This window comes from Papilio machaon, chromosome 2 (genome assembly GCF_912999745.1).
Source record: "Papilio machaon chromosome 2, ilPapMach1.1, whole genome shotgun sequence".
Lineage (NCBI taxonomy): Eukaryota > Metazoa > Arthropoda > Insecta > Lepidoptera > Papilionidae > Papilio > Papilio machaon.
Window position 1 is genome coordinate 7,577,810 of NC_059987.1, and position 25,067 is coordinate 7,602,876.

The 25,067-nt window shown below is 35.8% G+C and overlaps 2 protein-coding genes and 2 non-coding genes across 4 annotated transcripts; 2 read left to right on the forward strand and 2 right to left on the reverse strand.

Moving 5' to 3' along the window:
- Nucleotides 1-1,693: 1,693 nt before the first annotated feature.
- On the forward strand, nt 1,694-1,765 carry Trnaa-cgc. The gene has a single exon. It is a non-coding gene; the product is annotated as a tRNA-Ala (tRNA).
- Nucleotides 1,766-4,899: 3,134 nt separating this feature from the next.
- On the reverse strand, nt 4,900-16,730 carry LOC106714400 (serine/arginine repetitive matrix protein 2). Its single transcript, XM_014507437.2, has 7 exons — nt 16,637-16,730; nt 10,902-11,185; nt 7,977-8,206; nt 6,503-6,762; nt 5,978-6,186; nt 5,377-5,589; nt 4,900-5,091 (listed from the first exon to the last, which is right to left on the reverse strand). The coding sequence occupies exons 2-7, from the start codon at nt 11,172-11,174 to the stop codon at nt 5,002-5,004; spliced, it is 1,275 nt and encodes a 424-aa protein (XP_014362923.2). The 5' UTR covers nt 11,175-11,185; nt 16,637-16,730; the 3' UTR covers nt 4,900-5,001.
- LOC123722827 lies at nt 8,572-8,707 on the reverse strand. The gene has a single exon (XR_006756635.1). It is a non-coding gene; the product is annotated as a U4atac minor spliceosomal RNA (small nuclear RNA).
- Nucleotides 16,731-19,096: 2,366 nt separating the features above from the next.
- On the forward strand, nt 19,097-23,211 carry LOC106714389 (SHC-transforming protein 1). The gene is made up of 8 exons (XM_045683122.1): nt 19,097-19,499; nt 19,604-19,674; nt 19,930-20,328; nt 21,414-21,602; nt 21,817-21,917; nt 22,387-22,592; nt 22,747-22,869; nt 22,990-23,211. Exons 1-8 carry the CDS (start codon nt 19,407-19,409, stop codon nt 23,119-23,121), a joined length of 1,314 nt encoding a protein of 437 aa, XP_045539078.1. The 5' UTR covers nt 19,097-19,406; the 3' UTR covers nt 23,122-23,211.
- Nucleotides 23,212-25,067: the final 1,856 nt, after the last annotated feature.

Sequence of the window (25,067 nt, forward strand, 5' to 3'; positions counted from 1 at the left end):
CCGATGTTTCCGTCGTAAAAAAACATAAAAATAACAGACAAGTCATTGCCAAGAATCCGGGAAATCAACACATGCAACGACTGTCTGATTCAACGAACCCCCTTTTTGCCCCGAAGTTTATTACACATTGATTACCGAATGTGGCACGCCATGGCATTAATCTAATATACTTCAGAACGCCAAGACTTCTTTTATTTTTAAAACACTTACCACATAGTTATATTATCAATATAGCTTTTTCTCGTACGCACTTATAGTATAAGAGCCCGTGGGAGATCGACCTTCATCCATCTTATATCTATCGATAGTTATTGTTTAAAAAACATGCCTATGATAACTTGCCTATTGTAAAGATTTTTTTGCAGGTATTCCTTTATGTTATACTGTTTTTTGTATAATTTAATTATTTGTCCTAAAATACCATTTTGACATAGTTAGCTGATCGGTGTAGTTACCTTTTGACATCTACCAAGTAGCTATGAACAGAAATAAATAGACAAGCCTTCGTAGTCATGTTCTCTATGTTAAAAACTATCAGTTTATATGAAATTAGTTCGGTTACCAAAGAAAGAAGGTTAAATTGATAAAAAATAATTCAATTAAAAATAGCCATGGACACTTTTCTATAGACAAGTTATCGTGTTATCAGACGGGTAAAGCTGGATCTCCCACAGTCTCTTTTACTATTGCGTATTAAAATACATTCTACTAATTGACGACAGTACATGGAGACAAAACTTTCAAAAGTACGTGAGAACTGAAAGCATATCTAATTATATAAATTGTACAGTAATTTTCGTCAACCGCACAAGAATTGGCATTCAACACTAAAACTTCTTATAACATAAGAATCATTTAATCTAAATTGGTCGAATCATTAATTTAATACAACAAAAATTATAAATGCAATGTAACATAGTCTTTGCTATGTTTGTCTGTAATATAACTAAAATTATATACTTGGCTATATGGAGTACTAGCTGGCGCCCGCGACAATTCGCGGCCGACCGTGCGAAATTAAAAAAAAGCTTAATAAGTAACCTATGTGTTCTTCTACTACTAAATTCGACTATTTTCTACATCTCTGTCAAATTATATCGAGATTCGTTGTACGGTTTTGAAGATAAATTCAAACAAACATCCATCCATCCATTCAAACATTCGCATTTATATTATAATATTAATAAGATAAAAATATATTATTTATCTTAAAAACGAAGATGTAATTATTTTAATTAACAAAGTAGCAAACTTTGTGTTAAAAAACTATGATGTATTACATAATAACAGTAAAAAGTGTAATACAATTGCATCTAACTATTCAATCGGGTATTTTATTTGCATATTATCAATTATGCTGCATAATTGTATGATTCATCTTCTAGAATTTTTTAATTATTGTTAGAATGTCTCCTTATAGACTAGATTCTACCTAGAGGTACTCATTTACCTTATTTGTAGCTTAAAGTTTCCACAATTTTATTGAAACGTTTTATTTTCAATTTTATCAAACCATTTTAAATGAAAAAGATTACGTACACTTCCCTTAAAGGTTGAGAACGTATTTTCGGTTCCTCTTGTGTTATAGATGTCCAGGGGCGTCGGATTAATTATTATTAAGCGATGTGCTACTCTTCGGTCCCTTCTCCTAAAGAAAAAGAACATATAGATGTTTTCGAATCACTTTTACAGAGGGGATGTAACTCAGTGGTAGAGTGTCTGCTTCGCATGCTGAAAGTCCTGGGTTCAAATCCCAGCATCTCCAAAGATTTTTGCAACTTTTTGACAATTCATTTGATTTTTTTTGTTGCATTTGTTATTCCATTTCATACGTCATATTATGTCATTAAAAGCATATTTTTTTATGAACAATAATTTTGTTAGATTCCCGTCCTTTTCTCATTCACGATGGGTTCGGATACCATTAGTAATTTCAGACGTTAGTCCCGACACACGTCACTCAATCTATACATCTCTTTCTAACGCTACCACTACGGGTGTACCCTTTCCACATTCATACTTAAAATTCTCCTAGTTACATGCGATCCTTGCTTCTTATTGCTGCCGTATCTTTTATTATTTTTAAGGTGTTAAAATCTTTTAAAACAAAAGTAATTTTGTTTTTGGCTAAGCATTAAAAACCATTTCTGATAAGATTATTTTAAAATGCTCTATCTATAACACCGAAATAAGTAACATGACAGCGCCATCTATTTAACAACATTGTTTAACTCCCATTTTTGTTACAGAGGGCGCTGTAACAGAATTTATCTATTTAACTCTATAAAATTATAGATGGCGTGTTTACAAATTTTAAAACTGTCTTGAACCTAAGCATTTAATAAAACAACAGTCAAAATTGTGCAAATATTGCATTTTTAGTCATATGAATTACCTTAAGTAGAAATTTTTGAAATAAAAAAGTTATAAAAATTGTACAATATATAAAAAACCGAAACTTCAACTTTTGGTATGGTGGAATCTATTAGTGTTTACCTGCCGGGCATTGGCTTCGCCAGGAGATTGGTGTAGGGAGGGGCAGCACATAGAGAATTGAAAATTTTAAAATAGATAGAAGTACATACTTCGAATAAGACCATATTAATGATAGCTGCCTTTCTAGACCTAACCTAGAACATAGGTTGGAGACGCGCATGCTGTTGTTGAAATTAATACTGTATTTCTTATTAGGCAATAAAACTCAAATAAATCTTTATACAAGGTTTTAATGAAAAATCAACTAAACGTATAAATCTTATTTATACTTATTATTAACAAGTATATGATTAAATATTTACATACACATAGGGAACTCTGTAAATACAGCAGAATCCCTTTATATTGCACTAACAAAAATATAGGGCACCTATTTTCGATAACCCTAAAACCTTATGGTATTTGCCGTAACAATTAAAACGTGACAGAATTTCAGAAAATATTTTTAAGAGGAAAAAATTATAATTAAACATTTTCATATGAAAGATCAAAATGTACGTAAGGTGTTTAGTAAAATATACATATTCCTTTTAAAATTTAGTTAATACATTGCAGTGAAATAAAGGTTAAATAAACGATGTACATACTTTGGTCATTATATTTCTAAATATTACTTTTTTTTGTTCTGTATTATTCCAAGTTACAAATGTCTTATAATATGCACCTTGTAAATTATTATTTTGTAGAAAATTTTATCTTATAACAAGAAGAAAACATGTAAACAAAATTATAACTACGATGTTTAAAATATATTTTAAAAAAACTTTATTTATTACTAACAGTTTAATTTATTTTTATGAACTAAATATTTAATGATGGTAACATTTTGAAAACTTTAATATAAAAAGTTAAAAAAAAAAACAGAAAGGTATTTATTTTTCATTTGTGAAGGGGCTATAGATGGCACAGGAAAATAATAATAATTTAAATAAAGATCATATCAATCACTAATACCATTAAAAATCAGGGTTCAAATGTTTAAAAATAATACGATTAAAGGGCTAATGATTGGCACATTATATTAGTAAAGTTAAAAATGTCATTTTGTTGCGTTAACTTTAAACGTCGAAAAACAAATGAGTATCGTTGTCAAACTATTAACGCGATTATTAAAGTAAAAATAAGATCAAAATTTGAACCCTGTCACAAAATATTAAGCATCGTATATACGCTTTATAGTCAATACAGTCTTGATACGCCGTGGTCACAATCTTACCTAGTACATAAATAAATGTATAGTTTATTCCAATCCAAAATCCAAAATTTGTAATCAAAGAACAACTTCATCGATTTGCGGAAATTCATTTTAACAATAGCAATTTGTTGTGTATGTGTAATTGCCGATTTCTTTTGTAAGTGACGTTTGTTTACAAACTTTTTTTTTTTGATTGGAATGAACTATTGATAGCTCCTCGCTAGGGCTAAATGCTACGGCGCTACTGGAATACACTGTCCTACAAAACGGCTAGTCTGCCTCTGCTGACCCAGTAACGTTGAAACAGACATATATAGTTATGATCCATACCGTGAGTTTTATTAAAATTTGATAAAAAAAATTGATTGTGTTTTTACAATAGACTACATTGTTGACTAGAATCTTGCTTTGAGTACAAAATGCTCAAAATTCTTGACAATGAAATAATTTCTACGATATTAAACATACAGAAAGAAATTTTTATCAAAGACTTTAATGAAAAAAACACATCTTTTGACACGTTTGATATTTTCCTACTATAAAACGCCTTAACTTGAACCTTTTAACATTTCAACGTTGCTAAGTTCTCGCAGTCTACTAAATTAACTATTGACTAAAGCTACAAGTTTATATTGAAGATAGTAAAATGGCCTCGCCTACACACAAACTATAACAAGATATTACGCTACAACTCATCGACATCATTAATAACTACGCTACGAAACTGGAGGGAATTAAGAAAATTATAAATGGAAGAACTAATAACAGATGAAATACAAATTCGTTTCATGCCCGTTTTCATAACTATAATAATTAAGTAAAGATAAAAAGTACACTTAAATGAAGGTAATACCAATCATATAAATATAGTTGTCTGTATGCGATGAGAAAATGTATTAACAATAATAAACCTTTTATTTCACTTTTTATCCAAAAATGAATGTATCCACTATATTTTTAATAAAGATTCTTTTTTGCATACTTAAATGATTACAGTATTCATGTCGCCTTGACTCCTTAGCTAAATTAACATGTATTTAAGAAGCCATTGACTTCCCTTTCTAGCGCATTTCACAAAATACATAATGCGTATAACAAATTTAACAATTTAAATGGAAGTTAAAAATAAAATTAATTAATAGAAATTTAAACTTATTAATTAAAAACGTAGTGGAAATATCACTACAAACCATAAATAAAATGCTTGATTGGGCACAAAACGAATGCAACAAAGTTAACCTACGAGGTAAACGAAACATTCAATCCACACCAAGTAGTGTCAAGGACGGGAAGGGGAAGTTTGTTACATATTACAAGGAGTCGAGCCTGGTTCTCTGCACGGCCAGCAGCGCCGACTGCTGCTGCAGGCTCGCCCGCAACCCTTGAAGCGTTTGTAGTACCTGCGGGAAACATTTTAATATAAATACGACATTAAAACTATCTTCAATACATTACTGATTACCACTCGAGGCTATGGCAATCTTTCATCTAAGTTTAAATGTAACGAGAGCCTTTATCGTTAAGTACTATTTTCATGTCATAGACCTCAACGCCATTCATTAGATGTTAACGTTATACTTAGACAAAACAGATAGGTATCTAAAATCTAAATGAATCAGAAAACCGAACAAATAGTAAAGAGCATCTATGATCAAACAAATTTTTATCCCTAAACGTAAACATACCTCATCCCTGGCATACGCTTTCCGCTTAGGAGGTTCGGAGTGCGGTCTGTCTGCGGCGAGGGCGTGTGCGGTCTGACAGGGCGGACAGGGCGGGGGCGCTGCGAGGGGCGAGCGGCGGGGGGCAGGGGCGCCGCGCCGAGCCGCCTCCGGGGAGTTGGCGCGAATGAAATTGGTGATGTGTGTGCGCTCCGGGCTGCGTCGTGGCGCCTCCGACTGCCGCGCAACGGGACAAAACATGCTACAGTACTAACACTAGCAAGACCTAACTAGAGTTATACAAAGAGACTTTAAAAGAGAACAAAAAGGGAAATCCACACAAACATTCCTAACATTGGAGCATTTTATCTATACTTGTCTAGCACCTATTAGAAATAATGTCATGAGAACGCAAGAGATCGCATTATGAGTAGGAACTTAAACCTAGCAGTCTAGGGTCAAAACATTATAGTCCAAAAACCTAATCACGACCATGCTTCAAGATGCCTACGACAAAAACACTTGTATGTGACACGCCATGTACACAGCCATGACTTACCTTTAGCAATTATGCTTGGACCCATACTTAATACACATAAATCAAATATTTAGTTTTCTGACTAACCTCAGTAGCCCTCAGCTCCCTAATGCGAGGATTGTGCGGCGGTTCGAGTGGCGCTCGAGAGACGGTAACCAGTAACTTATCCGCCTCACGTATGAGCTCTCGATATTTTCTCTCGGCTTCTCTGTCAGCTTCCAGCAGAGGATCCCGCTCCCGCACTGGCGGCGCCGGCGGGGCAGGGTTCCTGCGTCGTGTGCGGGGTGGCGTTGCGCCTGGAAAGAAAACAATCATTAAGTAGGCTGACGTTCCGTTTCCTTTACAATTTAGTATATCTTTTCAACCAAAAGACTATTACCCTCGATCATTAGCAGTCCATTTTTTGACAAAAGTATTTAACAATTTAAAGCAATGAGTGAGGTAACCTAAAGCAGATAGTTGAATAATTTTGTTTTGCAGCGAGTTACATTAATACAGGCACGACCTAGGATTGCATGTTGCGTATGCGCAAAACTTCCATATCATCAATGTACAACCTTCATCATTTAAATAGTTTACTGAGATTCAATAAATAAACCTCATGTTTTCTACCTGCTGAACGTGGCGGTCTGCGCGGCGGTCTCCTCCGTCTAGCACGTCGTCTGCCGGGCGTGGCGTCGCAGTCGGTGTCGTCTTCATCGCCACCGTCAAGACCAGTGTCGCCATCGGAGTCAGCGTCGGCGTCTGACAGTATAGCCGTCTCTCTACCACGAGTTCTGGCGTCCCGGCACTCCTCGTCGCTAGAGACTCCGCCACGGTAGTACGGCGATCGGTAACGCTCCGGCGATAGATGTGGCGATAAATGCGGAGATCTGAAATGTTTTGGTAATATTATCTAGATAGACTTTTCTTCCAGATGTATCAACTCAACCTTCAAGTACTTAACTACTTATTAATATTTATTAGAACTGAAATGTAACAATGACTGATGTAACAAATGAATAAATATGACTTCATAATTTTACTGATCCTCATCTATGTGAGATTTATAATTAGAATATTGATCCAATTCATTTACCGTTTCATTTAATGCTCTGACCTATTGTCTACACGTAATCGTTCACTGAAGCAAACGAAGCTAGCGATCTGAACATAAACCTGTATACAAAGCTAGGTATAAAACAGTCAGGACTACGCGTCGCTCGAACATCAATTCCGACGGTTCCGAGATAGAACGGATGGCGCGGGGCAAAAAGTCAATGACGTAATCAGTGAAAGCAATTAACTCGGTAGGGTAGACACGAGACGGATAAACGCTGACTACAAAAAACATCTATTTTTAAACTCTCTCGATTTCATTTTTTTTATCTGTTCCCTTTAAAAGTGTTCGTGTTCTTTTTATTTAGTAAAACACAATACAATACTATGGAATATGTACTTTACTAACTCAATAAGTACTTTGTGTAACTTCGCCAAGGCGCAAATACCATTAGACTGTAACACGATACCTATTAGCCGGTTACTAACAAACCTATAAGCTTATGATATAGTAACAACAGTACGTTTCCTTTCAGTTACTAAAAATGTTATACTATTCTTTTGTTCCTCCGTTCGGAGGCAAAAAGAAAGTGTTTTCATAACATTGTGTTTGTAAACATCTCATGCCCTGTGACCGCAGGGAATTGTGAAGTTGCCGGCTTATGCATAAAAATGGGGTTACGACACTGAATAAATGTAACAAAGCTTGGAAGTTTGGACACAAAGATGGCTTCATTGCGAATAAAACTTTCAGAATAATATTGTGCTAAAAGTTTTCCTGATTTTATTAAAAAAAAACTATTTATCTAAGAGACGAGTAGAATATTATAAACTTAAAATACGTGAATCTAGTTCTGATTGAAACCAAAGACAAATACTATTTCTATATATCTAACATGGTTTACAATTAATGCAAATAATTCAAATTCAACTTATAACATCTTCAACAATTCTTCTTCTACCCACAAAGAAAGAAGGAGATAGACTTTGTGTTGTAACTCGTAACCGAAATACAAGTGATAAGTACAGGTCACAATAAGTAAACAACCTTGTTCCGTATATTGCTTGCGTATCTAGTGAATATTGAGCATGTAACAGTTGAGGCGCTGGTTGCGGGCATTGCAGAGACTGTTGGGGGAAGAGGGGCGTGCGGCGGCGCGCGGTGGGTGGTGTCGCGGCGCCCAGCCAGGGGTTGGTGCGGATCCGACAACGTGGCCGAGGTGACGGCGTCGCGCACACCACAGGCTCCGCGCAACGCACCACTGGGATCGACCGCCTCTGGAACAGTAAGTATATTTTGATCGATTTTTATCTTTTCAAATCATAATCAAATGTATGGTGAAATGATTACCCTATTTAGAATATACTTTGCCTAAAGGGCTATAATTTGTGATGACCAACAACCGACCAAATGATAGACCAACTAAACCAAACCAAATACGCACAATTTCAGCACTAAGTCTTTCTTATAAAAAAATCTGTAAAGTAATACTGGAATCAAGTATGAATATTCAAATAAAAATTCAAATATTTTTTCTAAATAGTAGGAGTCAATAAGAAGCTAAATAGGTCTTTAATAATATAGTGTACTAAGTGCATAGGTATATATATACCTTGACTTAACCCCTTCTAAGGTAAAGGGGCTTGTCAAAAATTGCGTTCGGACTTCCTAACGGTAGCCGGACGCGGGTTTTGTTATTAAAAATAACATTTGGGTGTCAGCATCAGTGCTCTCACTTTACGATCACTGCGCACTATGCTCCCCAAGACAAGGATGTCAACATGCTTACGGAAAAGTCAGTGCTTTAACTCGTGCATTTCGGCACGACAAGCGATAGCACGATTTAAAATACTAGTAGCGACATCTGTTAGCAACATTCTCAAACTATTTATCGACTATTTTTATAATGATCAATTATTTTTTGCTACAAAATAAAAAGACTAAAGCATAAGTCTGTATAACTTACACCTTTCCTTACCCAACATAAAAGTTTTCTTTCATTTCAATTAAAATAAGAACAATTTCATTTGCAAGTTGGAATAGGCTCGAGGCAATTGTTCAATGGGATTCCATTACGAAGCCTATTGTGTGGAAAAAAGGCTAGTCTTCGTCAATTTAATCCAGTCGAAGTTAATTAATAAAGTCCTGTGTCAGTAGAAAAGTCATTTCAGCTTTAATTTGAATAGAAAAATAGTGGAAAAGGATGTGAATCACGACCATGATGTTATAATATTTAGTTTAATATAGCAGTAATACAATAATAGGAAAATCTTTTCCAGCAAGAAAGTAAAGATTTTATTTCATTAATATACCGAAAATTTTCACCCTGAAGCATTTTCAATAATTGGCAGGGAGAGATCGTTAAAGAGTTCGTAACAATTTGGAAGTTTTCAAAGTGCGCCTCGTTTGACGGCGAGAGCACGAGTTGCCACCAGTTACTTATTTAGTAATCATAACGAGGTCATAACTTTTGATGAATCTAACTTTGATATTAATTTTAAAGTTATGTTGTAATTATTAAATAGCTAAACTGTGTCAATCCCTTGAATTCAAATACAATTGACTTGACAAAAGTAGGTTTTTTTTAAGAAAAAAATTGAAAGAATGCATACCGAATAAGTCAGAATCATTATCGCTGTAATTAAATAATATTTGCTTCATCAACCTCTACCAGACCTTTTCCCTTCGGAGGGTCGGCACATTTACGTGTAATTTTTATTAGTATTTATTAAAGGCACAGATTAATAATTATTTCAATCGATGTTGTTATAGTATTTACCAAAAAAAACTGAATAAAAACTAGTTTTTTTCCTATAAAGAGTAACAACATAAAATAGAGTCGAAACGTACTTATTGAAACTTTTTCAACATAAATGAAGCGAGTTCAATCGTAGAGGCCACTCGTCGCGCACTCAATCGAACGAGGTCTACGAACTGCACAGACTAACTTCCGCCAGACCTTATACTTCAAGTTAAAAAAATCCAAGCGGAGTGTAGCGTAACGCTTAAAATTTTTAAAGTATCGCAAACTATAAATTTATATTGTAAGTTTGTAAAAGAGCTTTTTAAAACTAAGAAAGTTATTTGACATAAAAAAAATATTAGGCAGGTTTAAGAGAAAAAAATTATTAGTCACGCAAAGTTGTTGATTCTAACATAGATTGGTATTTTGCTTATAAGGTAAAATAGAGATGATGATTATTTTATTTAAAAAATTAAGTTTTATAGATTTGGGTTTAACAATTAAATTTTTAATTCATGCAACATTCAGTAGTGTTCAAATAGTGGAATGTAGTGAAGTACAAAAGACATCGTAGAGATAAACAATATTCTATTTTTACAACTTTTTTTATCTTTATATTTTTGTTCATACATACGGCTTAAAAAGAAAACGATTATTTTCGATGTTTTAAATGTATTATATAAATAATAAAACAATATGAATTAACGTAAAACAAAACATACAAGTAGAACAAAACATAGTGAGGACGAAGAAAGCCAACTTGGCTATGCCTAGTTGGTTTCTTAAAGTGCTTTTGTAAGGCAAGAGGAGCGCGCAATGCCGTGCCGTAACAAAGCCGGGACTCAGGATATCGAATGAACGCCCCACTACAAACAAATCCAAATACATTCACTGCTATACAAACGAGACTAAGTAGAATTATAACTAAGTTGTAAAAATATTTTTCTCTGTTTAATTGGCTTTATTTCTTTATTGTTTTTTTTTTTGTCGTACTTTATGCACCCTGAGTTGATTATTAGGAAAAATTGTTACTTAATTTTTTTTTTAATACTGTAATTTGTAACCATATGTGTCATTTAAACACTGGAATTTCATCTGACTGTAAACCAAAAAAAAGTGTGCTGGTAGTAGTCACCGAAGATTTTCACAAAGTACCTGAAGCTTCTAAAATTCTAGGCTGTGAAGGCGGGGAGACAATAAAAGCATGTACACTGAATATTTTAGCTCACCTTCGCGGGCTCATGATAAAGGTGCGTGGTGGGTGGTGCGGGCGGCGGAGGCGGAGATACTAGCGGAGCGGCGAGCGGGGCGGGCGGCGCTCCCGGGGATGTGCCATCGGTGGAGTAGCCGGTACTATACGCGCTCTCCGGTGACGATAAATGAGGCGCTTGCACAGGCCCAGGTGTTGTCGCGGCAGGGGCCGGCTTGTTTTGCTTCTGTTTACGTTTCTTCGCCCGCCCCAGCTGAGCCTCCATCCATGATTTGAGCCGCGCGCCCAACATGCCGTCGGCACCTGTGAAACAAAACCAAAATATTATAACGTGCCTTCAATTTTAATGAGTCGATTTGCTGCAAAATAATTTCGGTTATATTGGACTTTTATTTAGATTCATGCAGTCGAAAAGTTGGACAAAAATGTCACTCAACAAACAGATACGGGTAACTTTTAATGAAAGCTGAATATAGATGTCGACAAATTAAAGTCTGAATAGTCAGTAGCTGTTGGAAGTTAATAAAGTCTAAACGTATATATATCCCAGCAACAAAAATATGTTTTGCTAGCATTCGTAATGTAATCATGTTAATCTTCATTTACTAACTCATTTAATCTTAAAGGTAACAATTTCAGTTCTTTTTTATAGAAAAGAACTGAAATTGTTTAGTATAGACGTACAAATTTCACATTTCCACACAGTCTCTTTCAATGTTATCGATCTAATAGTTTCTGTCTAACCCAAACAAAGCAATATATTGCGATAAAAGTAAAACAAACAACGCATATATTCGTACAGACAAAAGAAACGATCTCAAAACCCAGAAAGTATTGCAATAAGAACATAAAAACCGCAATCGCTCTCCAGTCGTAAGATAATACCGCAAAAACGTTACGGCCGATATAAGATGAGTGTGACTTCAACAATTGTTTTGCCAAAGCCCTGCATATTGTGTCATCAGGACCCTTCCTTTGATGTAAACAAAAGTGGTGACATAAAATGTTTTATCACCTCACCGCTCGGCGCTCGCGAGGCGTCGACCGAGACACGAGTCCTCTATCTATAGTTGAGTTCAACTTTTGTCTACGACTAAATCTTTATCATATTATCCATATTATATTAGACCTCCATACGTCTTATGATATGTTAACATTATACATTGAAGTAAAAAGTAAAGTAAATTAAAACTAAATTTCCAAATTCGTTTTAGAAATAACGATAGCATTTAAGGGTCTATAGTATGATTCTATATTATTTATATAGTTAGCTAAATAATAGTTGTGTACGTATAAAACAGAATGCATTGAAACATTTTTGTCGACGTATCCGTTCAATTTTGTGGCTGTCACTATAGATACAATTGTTCTCGCTCAACGCCGCGCAACTGTTTTTCATTTTTCAAGAAACTCAACGTGAATGTGAAAAGGGCGTTGTTGAGGCTCTTTTTTTATTAAACAAGAATGTTGTGTTATAAATATTGAATTTTTTTTTTCCTCTTATAAATAAGTTCAAATACGTTTCTGTAATGTTGTTATACATATTACTCTATTCTTAAAATTAAAGCTGCTTGTGAAGCAACAGAAAGAGATTCACTTCTTTTTATTTATACAAATAAAATTATGTTAAACGTGTATTTTACACAAAATTCAAAATGTTGAGTAAATATTTAAAACTTATTTATATAGGTATATCCTTTGGAAACTCGATTCATGTTTTAGTAAAATTAAGAAATTAGATAATACCGTTTAATATTATGAACACCGCAAACTAAATAAATAAAAAGGTAAGAAAATACGTATCACAACATTAAATTCATTTCAAGAAACATGAATTTATTCATTTAAAATATATACGAAACATGAATCTACGAAAGAAATCAGCTTATTTTATTTAATTGAAAAAATCTCGTGTTATCATATTGGATGACAATTGTTGTAATTAAAAAAAAACATGAAATATAGGAAACATTGACTTGGAATTGAAAATCAAACAAATTCAATAACATTATAGGAGGTTCAATACGCCTTAAGACTAATCCGGCATAAGGTTCAAGTCCCTATACGACGAGTACTTTGCTTATTGTTTCGCTCCTATCCGTCCCCTATTGAGAGTTACCCGGGTACATATACCAGGCTATAGACGGTGAAAAGACGGATGAAGTCGGCTTATCCGGAGCGAGGGACGGCGGGGAACTTACGCGATTTAGCTAATATTAGCAATCCATTACCGAACGGTTGCGGTTACACAGGGCCAAGTTACATTGGGACCAACCTCTCTGCTGCGATATTAGATCTAATTACAAATTTAAAATGATTTTACTTTCTAAGTTTACGAGGAATATTAATGGCAGCAATTTCATTTACAATACTTACATTAAGCCTTCAGTTGGCCCAGCACGAACAGTTGCGAAAAGCGCCTTCGTATCGTCAATATCAATTATTTCAATATTAGTAAGAGATTTTTGATGTACTCTACATCCGATAGGGGGCGCTGCACAAATTTTAATATAAATTTTTTCGATGACGATACGATGGCGATCGTCACAAATAAATGTGCTAGGTCCACTGTACACATTATGTTGTTATGACAAATCGAAGTAATTCCAACGTGAATGTCAAATGATATCTCACCAAAATTAGTAGCTAATAAAAGTTCGCGACTGTACATCATAATGATACAACTTAGAACATAACATGAAACCGTGTCAAAGTTTTGGAAGCCTATAAGTGAATTACGAGTTAAGTTGTACCCTTACACAACAGAACTAAGTAAAGCGTAGCAACCTCAAACAAACACGGCTCAAAGTTGTGACAAGTTGTGACGATGTGAGCACAGTTGTCGTCGTCAATAAAACAAAACGTAAAAACTTTATTACGCTCTTACATACAAAGAGCTCCATATAGTTTATCTATCTTCATTTCGTCAACAAATGACCCTTTACAAGCTTAGTAGTCGAATGATTTGTAGCAGGACTTTTGTTTTTTTCTCATTATAGTATAAAACCACAAGAAAGGAAATTAATCATGACATAAAGTTAGGAATATAAAAACGAAGCAAAGAATAAAAATATAAATTCTAGAAAGTACTAACATAACACATACGAAAATATACTAATATCATAGGATTTGAGTGTAGTAGATCATTTTTCGTAATACTTTGATAACTAGAATCTTATCTATAATATTAAACTGGTGAAATCGATTTCGGAGAAAATTATGTATAAAAAATACGTTTATCCTGCAAAAAATTACTGTTTACTTGTTACCATAGTCGATACCATTCATATTAATATATATAGGTATATATAACACATGATCTACCGGTACTAAAATTATCGTGAATTTTCACTGCCGAAAGTTTTGTACAAAAACATTTCGCCCACCTTCTAACTATCTTTGAAATCTTAGATACAGCATCAGACTATTAACGATCTCTGAATCTCTCTCTCTATCTTTATCTCTATCTCTGAATGAGTAATCTACCCAGGTTAATACGAGCAAGTGAGAAAACTTTTAACAATTCTACTGAATAATAAATGCAGAAAATCTCCGACAACCGACGCTTAATTAATAAATCAGGTATTCATTTATTCAGGCTGTCTCCTCCCCGTCGTGCGAGAGACGTAACAAGGGTGTCGTTTTTCCGCTTTTCACAGACAGACCTGAGAAAAACATTGTCATTCATGTACAGGTTCTTTTGTATAAAGTTCTGTTTATGATTAGTCTTCTGAATCTGTTAAGGAAAATCTGTCTTGAGAAAAACTTGTAACAACTATACCAGTCTGTGAAAGATATACGATATGGTGTTAATAAAAAGCATATGAGTAAACCTGCAATTTATGTCACTTTAATTATTCGATAATACAGATCTAATAAAAAGGAGGATAGGAACCCTTTTTATAATAATTGAGTTGTTGAACAGACTCTCTGGGACAGACAAAACACTTTGTTTAATATTAAAATTCTTTTTCATTTCAATAGAGAGTTAACTTTTCTCGTACGAGATATGTTTTCAAAGCATTTTATGAATGTTTACATGACAATTATTTGAATCTTTCATTGCATTAAAAATATCTATGCATCAGAAAAAAGCAATCTGTTGGATATAGATATCGCTAGAATTATTACAAATATGAGATTCATTAACTGAGATTAGTAGACTCCCTAACTCAAAACTATTCAAAAAATATTTCCTAAGGGCATAGTGTTATATATTATGTATTCATATAGATTAAAAACTTATTTGTTAATACGAAGTTAAAAAAAATAAAAAAAACTACATTAAAATACATAACCTTGACAAGTTGCAAAACAAACCCATTGAAAAGAAAGCATGTAAAGACACCGATAAGATTCTACTAAATATTTAAGTAGTGACCTATATTAGAAGTTTTTCAAGTGACTCAGAAATATGAAAAAAATGAATGACGAGCGAGAAATAACGTTCAGACTTCGGGCTAATTGCGGCCGCTTTCAGCTACGCTCACAGACGGCAGATTGTGGAGGAAGGGAAAATTCTGAAAGCGTGACGCCCACGGGCGCGAGCACACCGACGATTGTCATTTTGTAAGTCCCTATAGTTGTTCATTGAGCAGCTTACCGTAATATCTAGCTAAAACAATAGCGTTTTTGGAAATATTTTAAAATATTGAACGTTGTCAATGCCTAAAGTTTAAAGATATAAATATTTTCTCGCACAAATACTCATAAGTGATGAACTGATCTTACCGTAAATTGTAAAGGTTAAATATTGACCTTTGATTTCTTCTGTTTTTTTTTTCATTACAATGTATAAAATAGAAATAAAAAATTGAACAACAACAGAAACATCCTGATATATTTTAAACAAAGACCAATAGATTTTCTTTCAGTTTCCATAACTTGATGTACATTGCAAAATACTTTTTTATTTGAAAAATCTAATAAAAGTAATAAAACAGGAGTATTTTTCATATAGAACTCGCAAATCATTTCAGAAAGCTGGCTCATTGAAACACATTAAAGGATTCAAAGCAAAAGTAACGCTTTACAGGCTTATAATCATTAAATTACATACGCCCTCTTAAATATTATGTAGGGTGAGTTCATGTGACTGTGTAACCATAAGCAGCCGTTCCATTGGAACCTGGAAACAGTGTTTTGTGCTAGAAATTTCCTTTGAGAGCTTATTACATCGTTCACTATTTAATGACATGTACAAAATGAAACTGCAAATTGTTCTGATTTTTTTTATAAAATCTTGAAAAGGGTAAAAAGAACAGTGAAAATATTTGAACTTTAAAATCACTAAAAGAACTTCATTTTTTTTAAATACATTTAACTAAATTAAAACGTACAAATTCATCATGCCATTTCTAATTACCATACGTAAGATATTTTTGTTAATTTAATTCAAGAAACTAACTCAAACTAACACGTGTGACGGTTTAAATAATTTACTACATCACGTGGCCCGATAGCAACGTGACACCCCTAACCGAATTACGAAATATCTCGTAGACATTCACAAATCTCTAGCCATTCAATGTAAACCGCAATTCTACTGAATTCGGTACAACCCTTGAGAAGGGATTCACTCGGTAACATCTCACAGGGGCAGTGGGCTATCGAACGAAGTCACACAGTGCGTCGGGAAAGCAAAACCGGCCGATCCACGTGAGTTAATCAAAAACAATTTTGTAAATTAAAAAATTATTGAATAGTATATTTATAACAATATAAATAGTACTTCTAATAATTTATTATACTTACAAGGGCGCGCGGTTTTGTAAAGATGACTGAAGAAAAGATTTTGCGACACTGAGTCGCATGCCTCGCGGAGGCGGCTAGCGGCAACACGCGGCGGTTGCCGGCAACGCACTGACGCACGCACGCGCGTGACTACGCCACTACGCCGCTACGACGCGACGTGCTACGATGCTACGCAAACACTTTAATAAATTATTTGTAATAATGTTTGCTTTCATAATAAGAATTATATGAATAAGAAGAATACATTACATATTTATAATTTATATTTTATAATTTTTCTGTAATATTTATAACAATTTGAAGGGAACGAAATGAAATTTTATGAATTACCCACACTCACAATTCAAGTTAAAAATATATTAATTTTTTTTTTTTACCCCAAATGGGAAATGAATTTAGAATTGCGGGCAGGAACTGCCAGTCAACGAAAAGTCTCATGAAGACTTTACTATTAAAACAATCCTACGAAGGTCTTCGATAAGTGGTCAGCTGCATTAACAAGCTATACTGAGCTAATTAATTAAAGTAACACATTCTTTAGCACAAACACTGTAAATTCATGTTTTTCTTGAAATAACAGTTAGTGTAAATCGGAAATATCACAGAATGAATTATAATTATTATAAAATTATTGTCATCGCGAACGTCGGTAATAAATCAAAGCTACAACCACTGTGTAAACTTTTACTAACGACCTCGATCCGCAACACAGCGACACGATTACAATAACTTCATGTTTCCACAGACACATTTACTAAAACATATAGTCATCCCACTCATACACTTTGAAAAACAATGATAACAAAATGTTTTTGTTCATATCGGGACAATAATACGCATCCCTTCAAAGACAAAGTTCTAAACGACTGAACTCTGTAATTCAAGATATGTTAAACAAATGGCCATCGAACTTTTCCTGTTCAATGTCATAAAGAAATTTTTACAATTATTCAAAATTTCGGCATTTTTATAACACTATATAGATAAGCTTTCGCTGTTTTCGCTGAGAAAATATCTTAGAAAATCTGCTTAGAACCCTCCGTCTGATTATCTGTAGGAAAATCCAAATCCTTTAAATTTTCTTTCCTTTTCACTTACTCGATAGCAAAAAAAAAGCGTTTTAACACTTTTAATCAATTGTAACAAAGTTACAATTATTTAACAAGAGATAAAGCCTCATATGATTTAAAAAACATTTTATAAATAAAAACTCATTTAACAATATAAAATAAAATACCAACTAAACTTTAAAACATATCGTGTAACATTTCTAAAATTAAATTATCTTTGAAATGTAAAAGTCGGTTAAGTAGGTTAAGTGGAGGTAACTAGGTTAAGTATTAGTTAATACATTCTTAGCGGCTTTACTTTCCAGCCCATGTTACGTATAATAAAGGACCGTAAAATTCTTTTTCATATCAATAAACAAAAAATGTTTACAAATAAACCAAAACCTAACACATTTTTGTTTTTGTTCAATTTGTGACTCGGACTTTAAAACGATTATATATTTTGGGGCAGTTTAAGCAAGGTTTACATAGGCAAAAGAATTGACGACTTTCACAACTAAACCAACACAATTTAGCAAAGCACAAAACAACGAAAATTAAGTATTTTAATAGTCTCTGTTTGGTCTGATGAATGTCAAAATTAATGCTAACCATCTTACCCTTGAAATTTTAATTTAGAACTTAACATAAATATTATAATCCCGCAAGCTTTTCTGCCACAGGGAGTGTGGCGCTATTATCGCGCTTGGTTCTGACCTTTGTAGAGAAATTAACTCACAAGACAGCTATTTTTACTTTACTTTTGGCCAATGGGCCACATAAGTTTATCGTACTATATATGTAGCTTTACACGACAAAGCAATAAAAATCTTATGGTGTAAAATCAGGGTAATGACTCTCTCTCTCTCTGCGCATCGTTTCCTCACTCCTGAGGGTCGCGACCTCTCCTCTTGACCATCTCCCGAAGGGTGGTTCTCCATTCTGTGCGGTTTTCGGCGCTGTGGATGGCATTATGTATGCTGGAGTCGAGTGCGGTGCGTACTTGGTCAGTCCAGCGCATAGGGCGGCGCCCTCTGGGTCTCTTTCCTTCGATTTTTCCCGTAATGATGTTTTTTTCTAGGTTTTCGGGGGATCTTCTAGCGACGTGACCGAAATATTCCAGCATGCGGCTGAGGCATACCGTGGAGAGGCTTTTAGTGACTTTAAGCTCTTCTAGGATCGAGTCGTTTGACACCTTAACAATAATTCTTTAGTTGAAATCCATGGCGAATTTAAGATAAATTCTAGGTTTCATTGGCGCTGAGGAGCCTCAGGTATTATAATAATTTTGTGAGTCCGATTCCAATTCAGGTATTTTTATTACAAGTCACATCACTATTAGTCATTGTATTACTTTATTTAATATGCTCTTTGACATTAGTCTTTGTCAGTCTGTGCTTGTACACGGAACTGTCAAAAATTAAAAAGTTACAAGTTTTATGAAGGAAAAATTTCTTTTTACGGACATAAATAAGTATTTGTTTATCGACTTAACTTTAAAAATGTACAAATTTTGTGTATTGATTATATAATGGCGCCTCATTTTCAAACCATGTAAACTATTTTAATATATAACGCTATCTATATACTAAATTACATTCCCAATCAATGATCTGAATCATAATGAAAGTGTACGTAGAATAACTAGAAATAGTTGAAGTGTGAAGTACTGGCCTATAGAAGTGTAATTATTTGTAAGATCACGCCGCACCTTTTTTGAAATGGCTGAAAATTCTTTTGTTGCGAAGCCGGCAAGAGGATGGCTACATCCAGACTCGATCCTCGCCACAGATGGAATAACTTATGCTGTCAGAGTAAGTTATTAGAATATTTTTTTTATTTTAAAGCCCTGGTTAATTTCTTTTCCATCTAAAAAGATACGCAAAATAGTTATTTAATCCTTGCCTCTTTGTTGCAGTACATAGGATGTATGGAAGTATTAACGTCGATGAAAAAATTGGATTTCGATACAAGATCTCAAGTTGCAAAGTAAGTAATGCTTGCAGGAACACATTTAATTTTGAATAAATGTGAGAAGCTTTTTAATTTTTTTTTTTATAGAGGTCTGTTTGTACTGTCATTTGTTCTTCAGCTTTTATTATCAATTCCATTCCTTGACAGTAAGTTATGAAACATAAAATTAAAATATAAAAATTAAATCTTAGAAATATTGCACTTGTCTTAAGTACAGCAAATTGACTAACAGTAGCAAACACAAAGTTATTATGACACATTTGCTTGCAGGGAATGTATTGCCCGAGTTTGTGCTGCAGCAGGTCTAAGATCAGCTGATAAAAAACGTCGAATTAGCCAAGCTGCAGCCTGTGCACTGGCCGCCAAGCCACGGATGTCACATTCCGGTTCAAATGTTGCCCTTACAATATCTTCAAAAGCTATAACCATAGCTGCTCTTGAAGGTGGAGAAACAATCGCACGTCATGATATGCCGAGGGTATCGTTTGCTTCTGGCGGTGATTCTGATTCATTGGACTTTGTTGCATATGTAGCGAAGACAGCGCCACCCACCGAGTGGAGAGCTTGTTATGTACTAGAATGTGGTGGCATGTTGGCCCAAGATGTAATTTCTACTGTCGGACAAGCATTTGAGTTGCGGTTCAAAGAGTTTTTAACAAAACCTTCATCGTAAGTAAAACTCGAAATTATTTCTTTTTCATAGCTAACCAATTTCTTTATTATCTGGTTGTCCAAAATATTCTTAGAATTGAATCATGCAATTATTCCGTAGTGTCACAAGACGTAGTTAGTCATCATATCCATGGAAGAGATTTCAGTGTTATATTTATTTATTGGAGAAGATTGAATGTTAAGTTTAATATTAGTACGTGAAAATCATAGTAGCATTGAATGTGCTAATTACAAAAAAAGTCCAACTTATTGCATAAATGACACTCTGGTGTAGACTACAATAATCATTTCCTATAGCATAGGAGGTCAGAAACAGATTAACAAGCATTTTGTAAAAAAGATAACTTACAACCAATGCTAGTTTACAAAAGGTGGCATGTGCATTTAAAATAGTTGCATATTTCACAAGAACTATTAAATTGTTACATTCTTTAATTACATTTGTATTGTACCTTATATCATACAAACAAATAATTTTAGAATGAAAACAATGCTTCCATATAAGTATGAATTCCATTCTAATAACTTTTATTATATTGATTAATTTCTCAATATTGAATGAGTGTGAAATTTTTCCTATTCTGATGACAATGATGACTGCATATTTGGACGGGAAAACAATTTGTAAACTTGAATGAAATTGTGATACATTGAATATTTTAAATTGTTGTAGTTTTGTATCGTCGGTTAAAGGAGTGTTGGTAGCTCAGGGGTTAAGCTCTTGACTTGTAAATGTGCAGGTTCTGGGTTCGAATCCCGTCATGTATCAATGTGATTTTCTACTCGATTTAGTTCTTACGGTTAGGAAAACATCGTGATGCAACCTGCACATATCTGCAAAGTAATTCAATGATATGTGAAAAGTCAACCCGCACTGGGCCAGCGTGGTTGACTATGGCCTAGACACCCCTAACTTGGGGTAGGTTCCTAGCCCCTGAGTGGGGACGTATAGTGAGCTGAGCTGTGTATCATTATCACCTCCCTGCGTTAGTGATTTAATAGTATTGTACATTTTATTACATTGAAATAACACAATTAAAATGTTAATTTGTTTTTATATATTTAAATGTTCATGATTCCAGGGTGAACGTAAACGGTTCTCGTGCGCTGTGCACGGAAGAAGCGGTGAAGGGCGCAAGCGGGGTCGTGTTGGAGGAGCGCGACTACTATAACGACTTACCCGACAAGATCCCTCCCGAGGCCACGCCCTCCTACCGACACCCCCCTCCGCCGCCGCTAGCCTCCCTCGCCTCCCTCGCGCCAATATCCTCGTAAGTATACTCCAGCATACCGGTGGAAATTACAAATTCTTCCATTTCTACCTATAATTTTTCGATTCACATTGTAGTATATTTCGGATCCAATTTATGATTGCTTTATATTTTCAAAAAGGCTTACCATATGTTTTTTACTTTAATGTTTCTTTGTTTTGTATAGCAGTAAAGAGGAGCCTACAAACAAAATAGTTGTATGTATGTATTTCAGTTGTGAGGAGAGTGTGCGGCACTACGTGAACCAGACTCCGCCGCCGCGCACTCCGCCCACCGCGCTGCTGCCCAATCACAACACTGATATATTTGATATGCGTAAGTCACACGTCATCTTTTCAATAACAATATGCTGTTATAATTGTTTAAAAACCTCGTAACCCTTAGCTTTTTTATATTATAAGCAGCCTCCTAAATTCACCGTAATAGCGAAGCGACCGCTACCCATACACATCTACAATTGCAGATGTATTGCTTGCCTTTAATCAACGAAGAAGGGAACGCATTAGAAGAAAATATTATAGATATATTATAGATACCCTCCTTATTCTCATCATTTCCTTATAAAAAAAGCGTGGAAAGGGAACATTGACTAAAATTAGGTTGCACGCACAGTCATCAACGCGGAATTACTTCCATTTCACGTTTGTCTTCTGTATGTTCTATCTGAGCTAAACAATTACCATCAATTTTTTTACAATATCACCATACTTCAGAACTCGCACGTCTTACTATATTTATAAAGATAAGTCCTTCCCTCGTGGTTTTAATAAAAAAAATATTTCAGAGCCATTCACAGCTGCGCCGATGACGTCACCATCGTCGTCGTCGCCGTCATGGTCGTGCGGCGGGGCGGGGGCGGGGTCGGTGTTGGGGCCGGGCATACCGGTGTCGGAGGCGACGGGCGAGCCGCTGTCGAGTGCCGCGCAGGCCGCACTGCTCGCCGCCGAGCCCTGGTTCCATGGACCCATATCCAGGACAACAGCCGAAAAGGTTTGTTAAGAATTTCGTATTAAACTACCTTTTGTTCAAAATATTCTAATTGTTTGCAGTCTTACACATGGTTTAAATACATTTGTTTGCTGAAAGTTGCTGTGTCTATTGAGATTGTATGGTATCTGTGTTTATAATTTGTTGTGTTGTGTAGCTGGTTGTGGAGGACGGGGAGTTCCTGGTGCGGGAGTCAGCGGCGTGCCCCGGACAGTTTGTACTGACGGGCGCACGACGCGGACACCACAAGCACCTCCTGCTCGTCGACCCCAATGGAGTCGTAAGTATATGTTATATAAGGGAAAAAGGATAGTTATTTTTTTAATACAGAAGCTCAGCCATCTTTCGATCTATAAAGAGTAAATTACAACATTTATATCATATTCCTAACATTTTTTAGGTACGAACGAAAGACCGTATATTCGAGAGCGTGCCGCACCTGATCAACTTCCACTGCAGCAACGAGCTGCCCATCGTGTCTGCTGACTCCGCGCTGCTGCTGCGCCGCCCCGTGCCGCGCCCCGACCCCTGAGTGTACCGCTTCACCCCCGTATTATGCCCCTGAGTGTACCGCTTCACCCCCGTATTATGCCCCTGAGTGTACCGCTTCACCCCCGTGTTATGCCCCTGAGTGTACCGCTTCACCCCCGTATTATGCCCCTGAGTGTACCGCTTCACCCCCGTATTATGCCCCTGAGTGTACCGCTTCACCCCCGTATTATGCCCCTGAGTGTACCGCTTCACCCCCGTGTTATGCCCCTGAGTGTACCGCTTCACCCCCGTGTTATGCCCCTGAGTGTACCGCTTCACCCCCGTATTATGCCCCTGAGTGTACCGCTTCACCCCCGTATTATGCCCCTGAGTGTACCGCTTCACCCCCGTGTTATGCCCCTGAGTGTACCGCTTCACCCCCGTATTATGCCCCTGAGTGTACCGCTTCACCCCCGTATTATGCCCCTGAGTGTACCGCTTCACCCCCGTATTATGCCCCTGAGTGTACCGCTTCACCCCCGTGTTATGCCCCTGAGTGTACCGCTTCACCCCCGTATTATGCCCCTGAGTGTACCGCTTCACCCCCGTATTATGCCCCTGAGTGTACCGCTTCACCCCCGTATTATGCCCCTGAGTGTACCGCTTCACCCCCGTGTTATGCCCCTGAGTGTACCGCTTCACCCCCGTATTATGCCCCTGAGTGTACCGCTTCACCCCCGTGTTATGCCCCTGAGTGTACCGCTTCACCCCCGTATTATGCCCCTGAGTGTACCGCTTCACCCCCGTATTATGCCCCTGAGTGTACCGCTTCACCCCCGTGTTATGCCCCTGAGTGTACCGCTTCACCCCCGTGTTATGCCCCTGAGTGTACCGCTTCACCCCCGTGTTATGCCCCTGAGTGTACCGCTTCACCCCCGTATTATGCCCCTGAGTGTACCGCTTCACCCCCGTATTATGCCCCTGAGTGTACCGCTTCACCCCCGTGTTATGCCCCTGAGTGTACCGCTTCACCCCCGTATTATGCCCCTGAGTGTACCGCTTCACCCCCGTATTATGCCCCTGAGTGTACCGCTTCACCCCCGTATTATGCCCCTGAGTGTACCGCTTCACCCCCGTATTATGCCCCTGAGTGTACCGCTTCACCCCCGTATCCCGCCCCGTCCCTAATATAAGTCCCGAAAGCACACCCATGGTACTAGTATAAGCATTTAGTAGCACATTGTACTTTGAGGTAATGTAATGCTTACAGTCTGACCTTGGTATGTGAATGTATGTACTACATTGTAAAACAAAGACGTTTATACTCTACCGTAGTTATTTGTTATTGTTTGCTCACGTTCGATGTATTTCTAAGATAAATAATCGATAATTTTGAATAAAATCAGTTATTTTCATCAGTAAATTTGAAAAAGTAAGTGTCAAATAAAGAATAAAGTAATTTAAGAATTAGATAACATTAAAATAAAAAATAACTCATCTGTTTAGCATATTCATGAGTTTCCAGTGTTGCAAACATGTAGAAAATAATATTTTAATTCCTATCAATCTAAATAAAATAAATTACTTTCGTATATATGTTGCTACAGTGAAAACTCTCCGTATGACATGTCAAATAACTTGAATGAAACATCTAAGTTAGTGCAATTGAAGATTGTGGAGGAATTAATTGCAGAATTATGGCACAATGAAGGGTAAAAGCTACATAACAGTTTTGAAGACAATATATATTTTAAGCAAATATATATTTTAAGCTTACTGTTATTTCATTAGTTGTGGACAAGTTCACTTATACTATATAAAGTTTTTGATGTGAAACATCTATAGGATCATTTGTAAACCGAATTGTTGGCGTGGCGACGCTTGCCGTGGCGACGGGTCGCCACGCTACATTAAAGTATACATATATATGTATATATATTATTATTATTATCATCATCATTATCGTCATTGTCATTATTATCATCATTATCACTATTATCATTATCG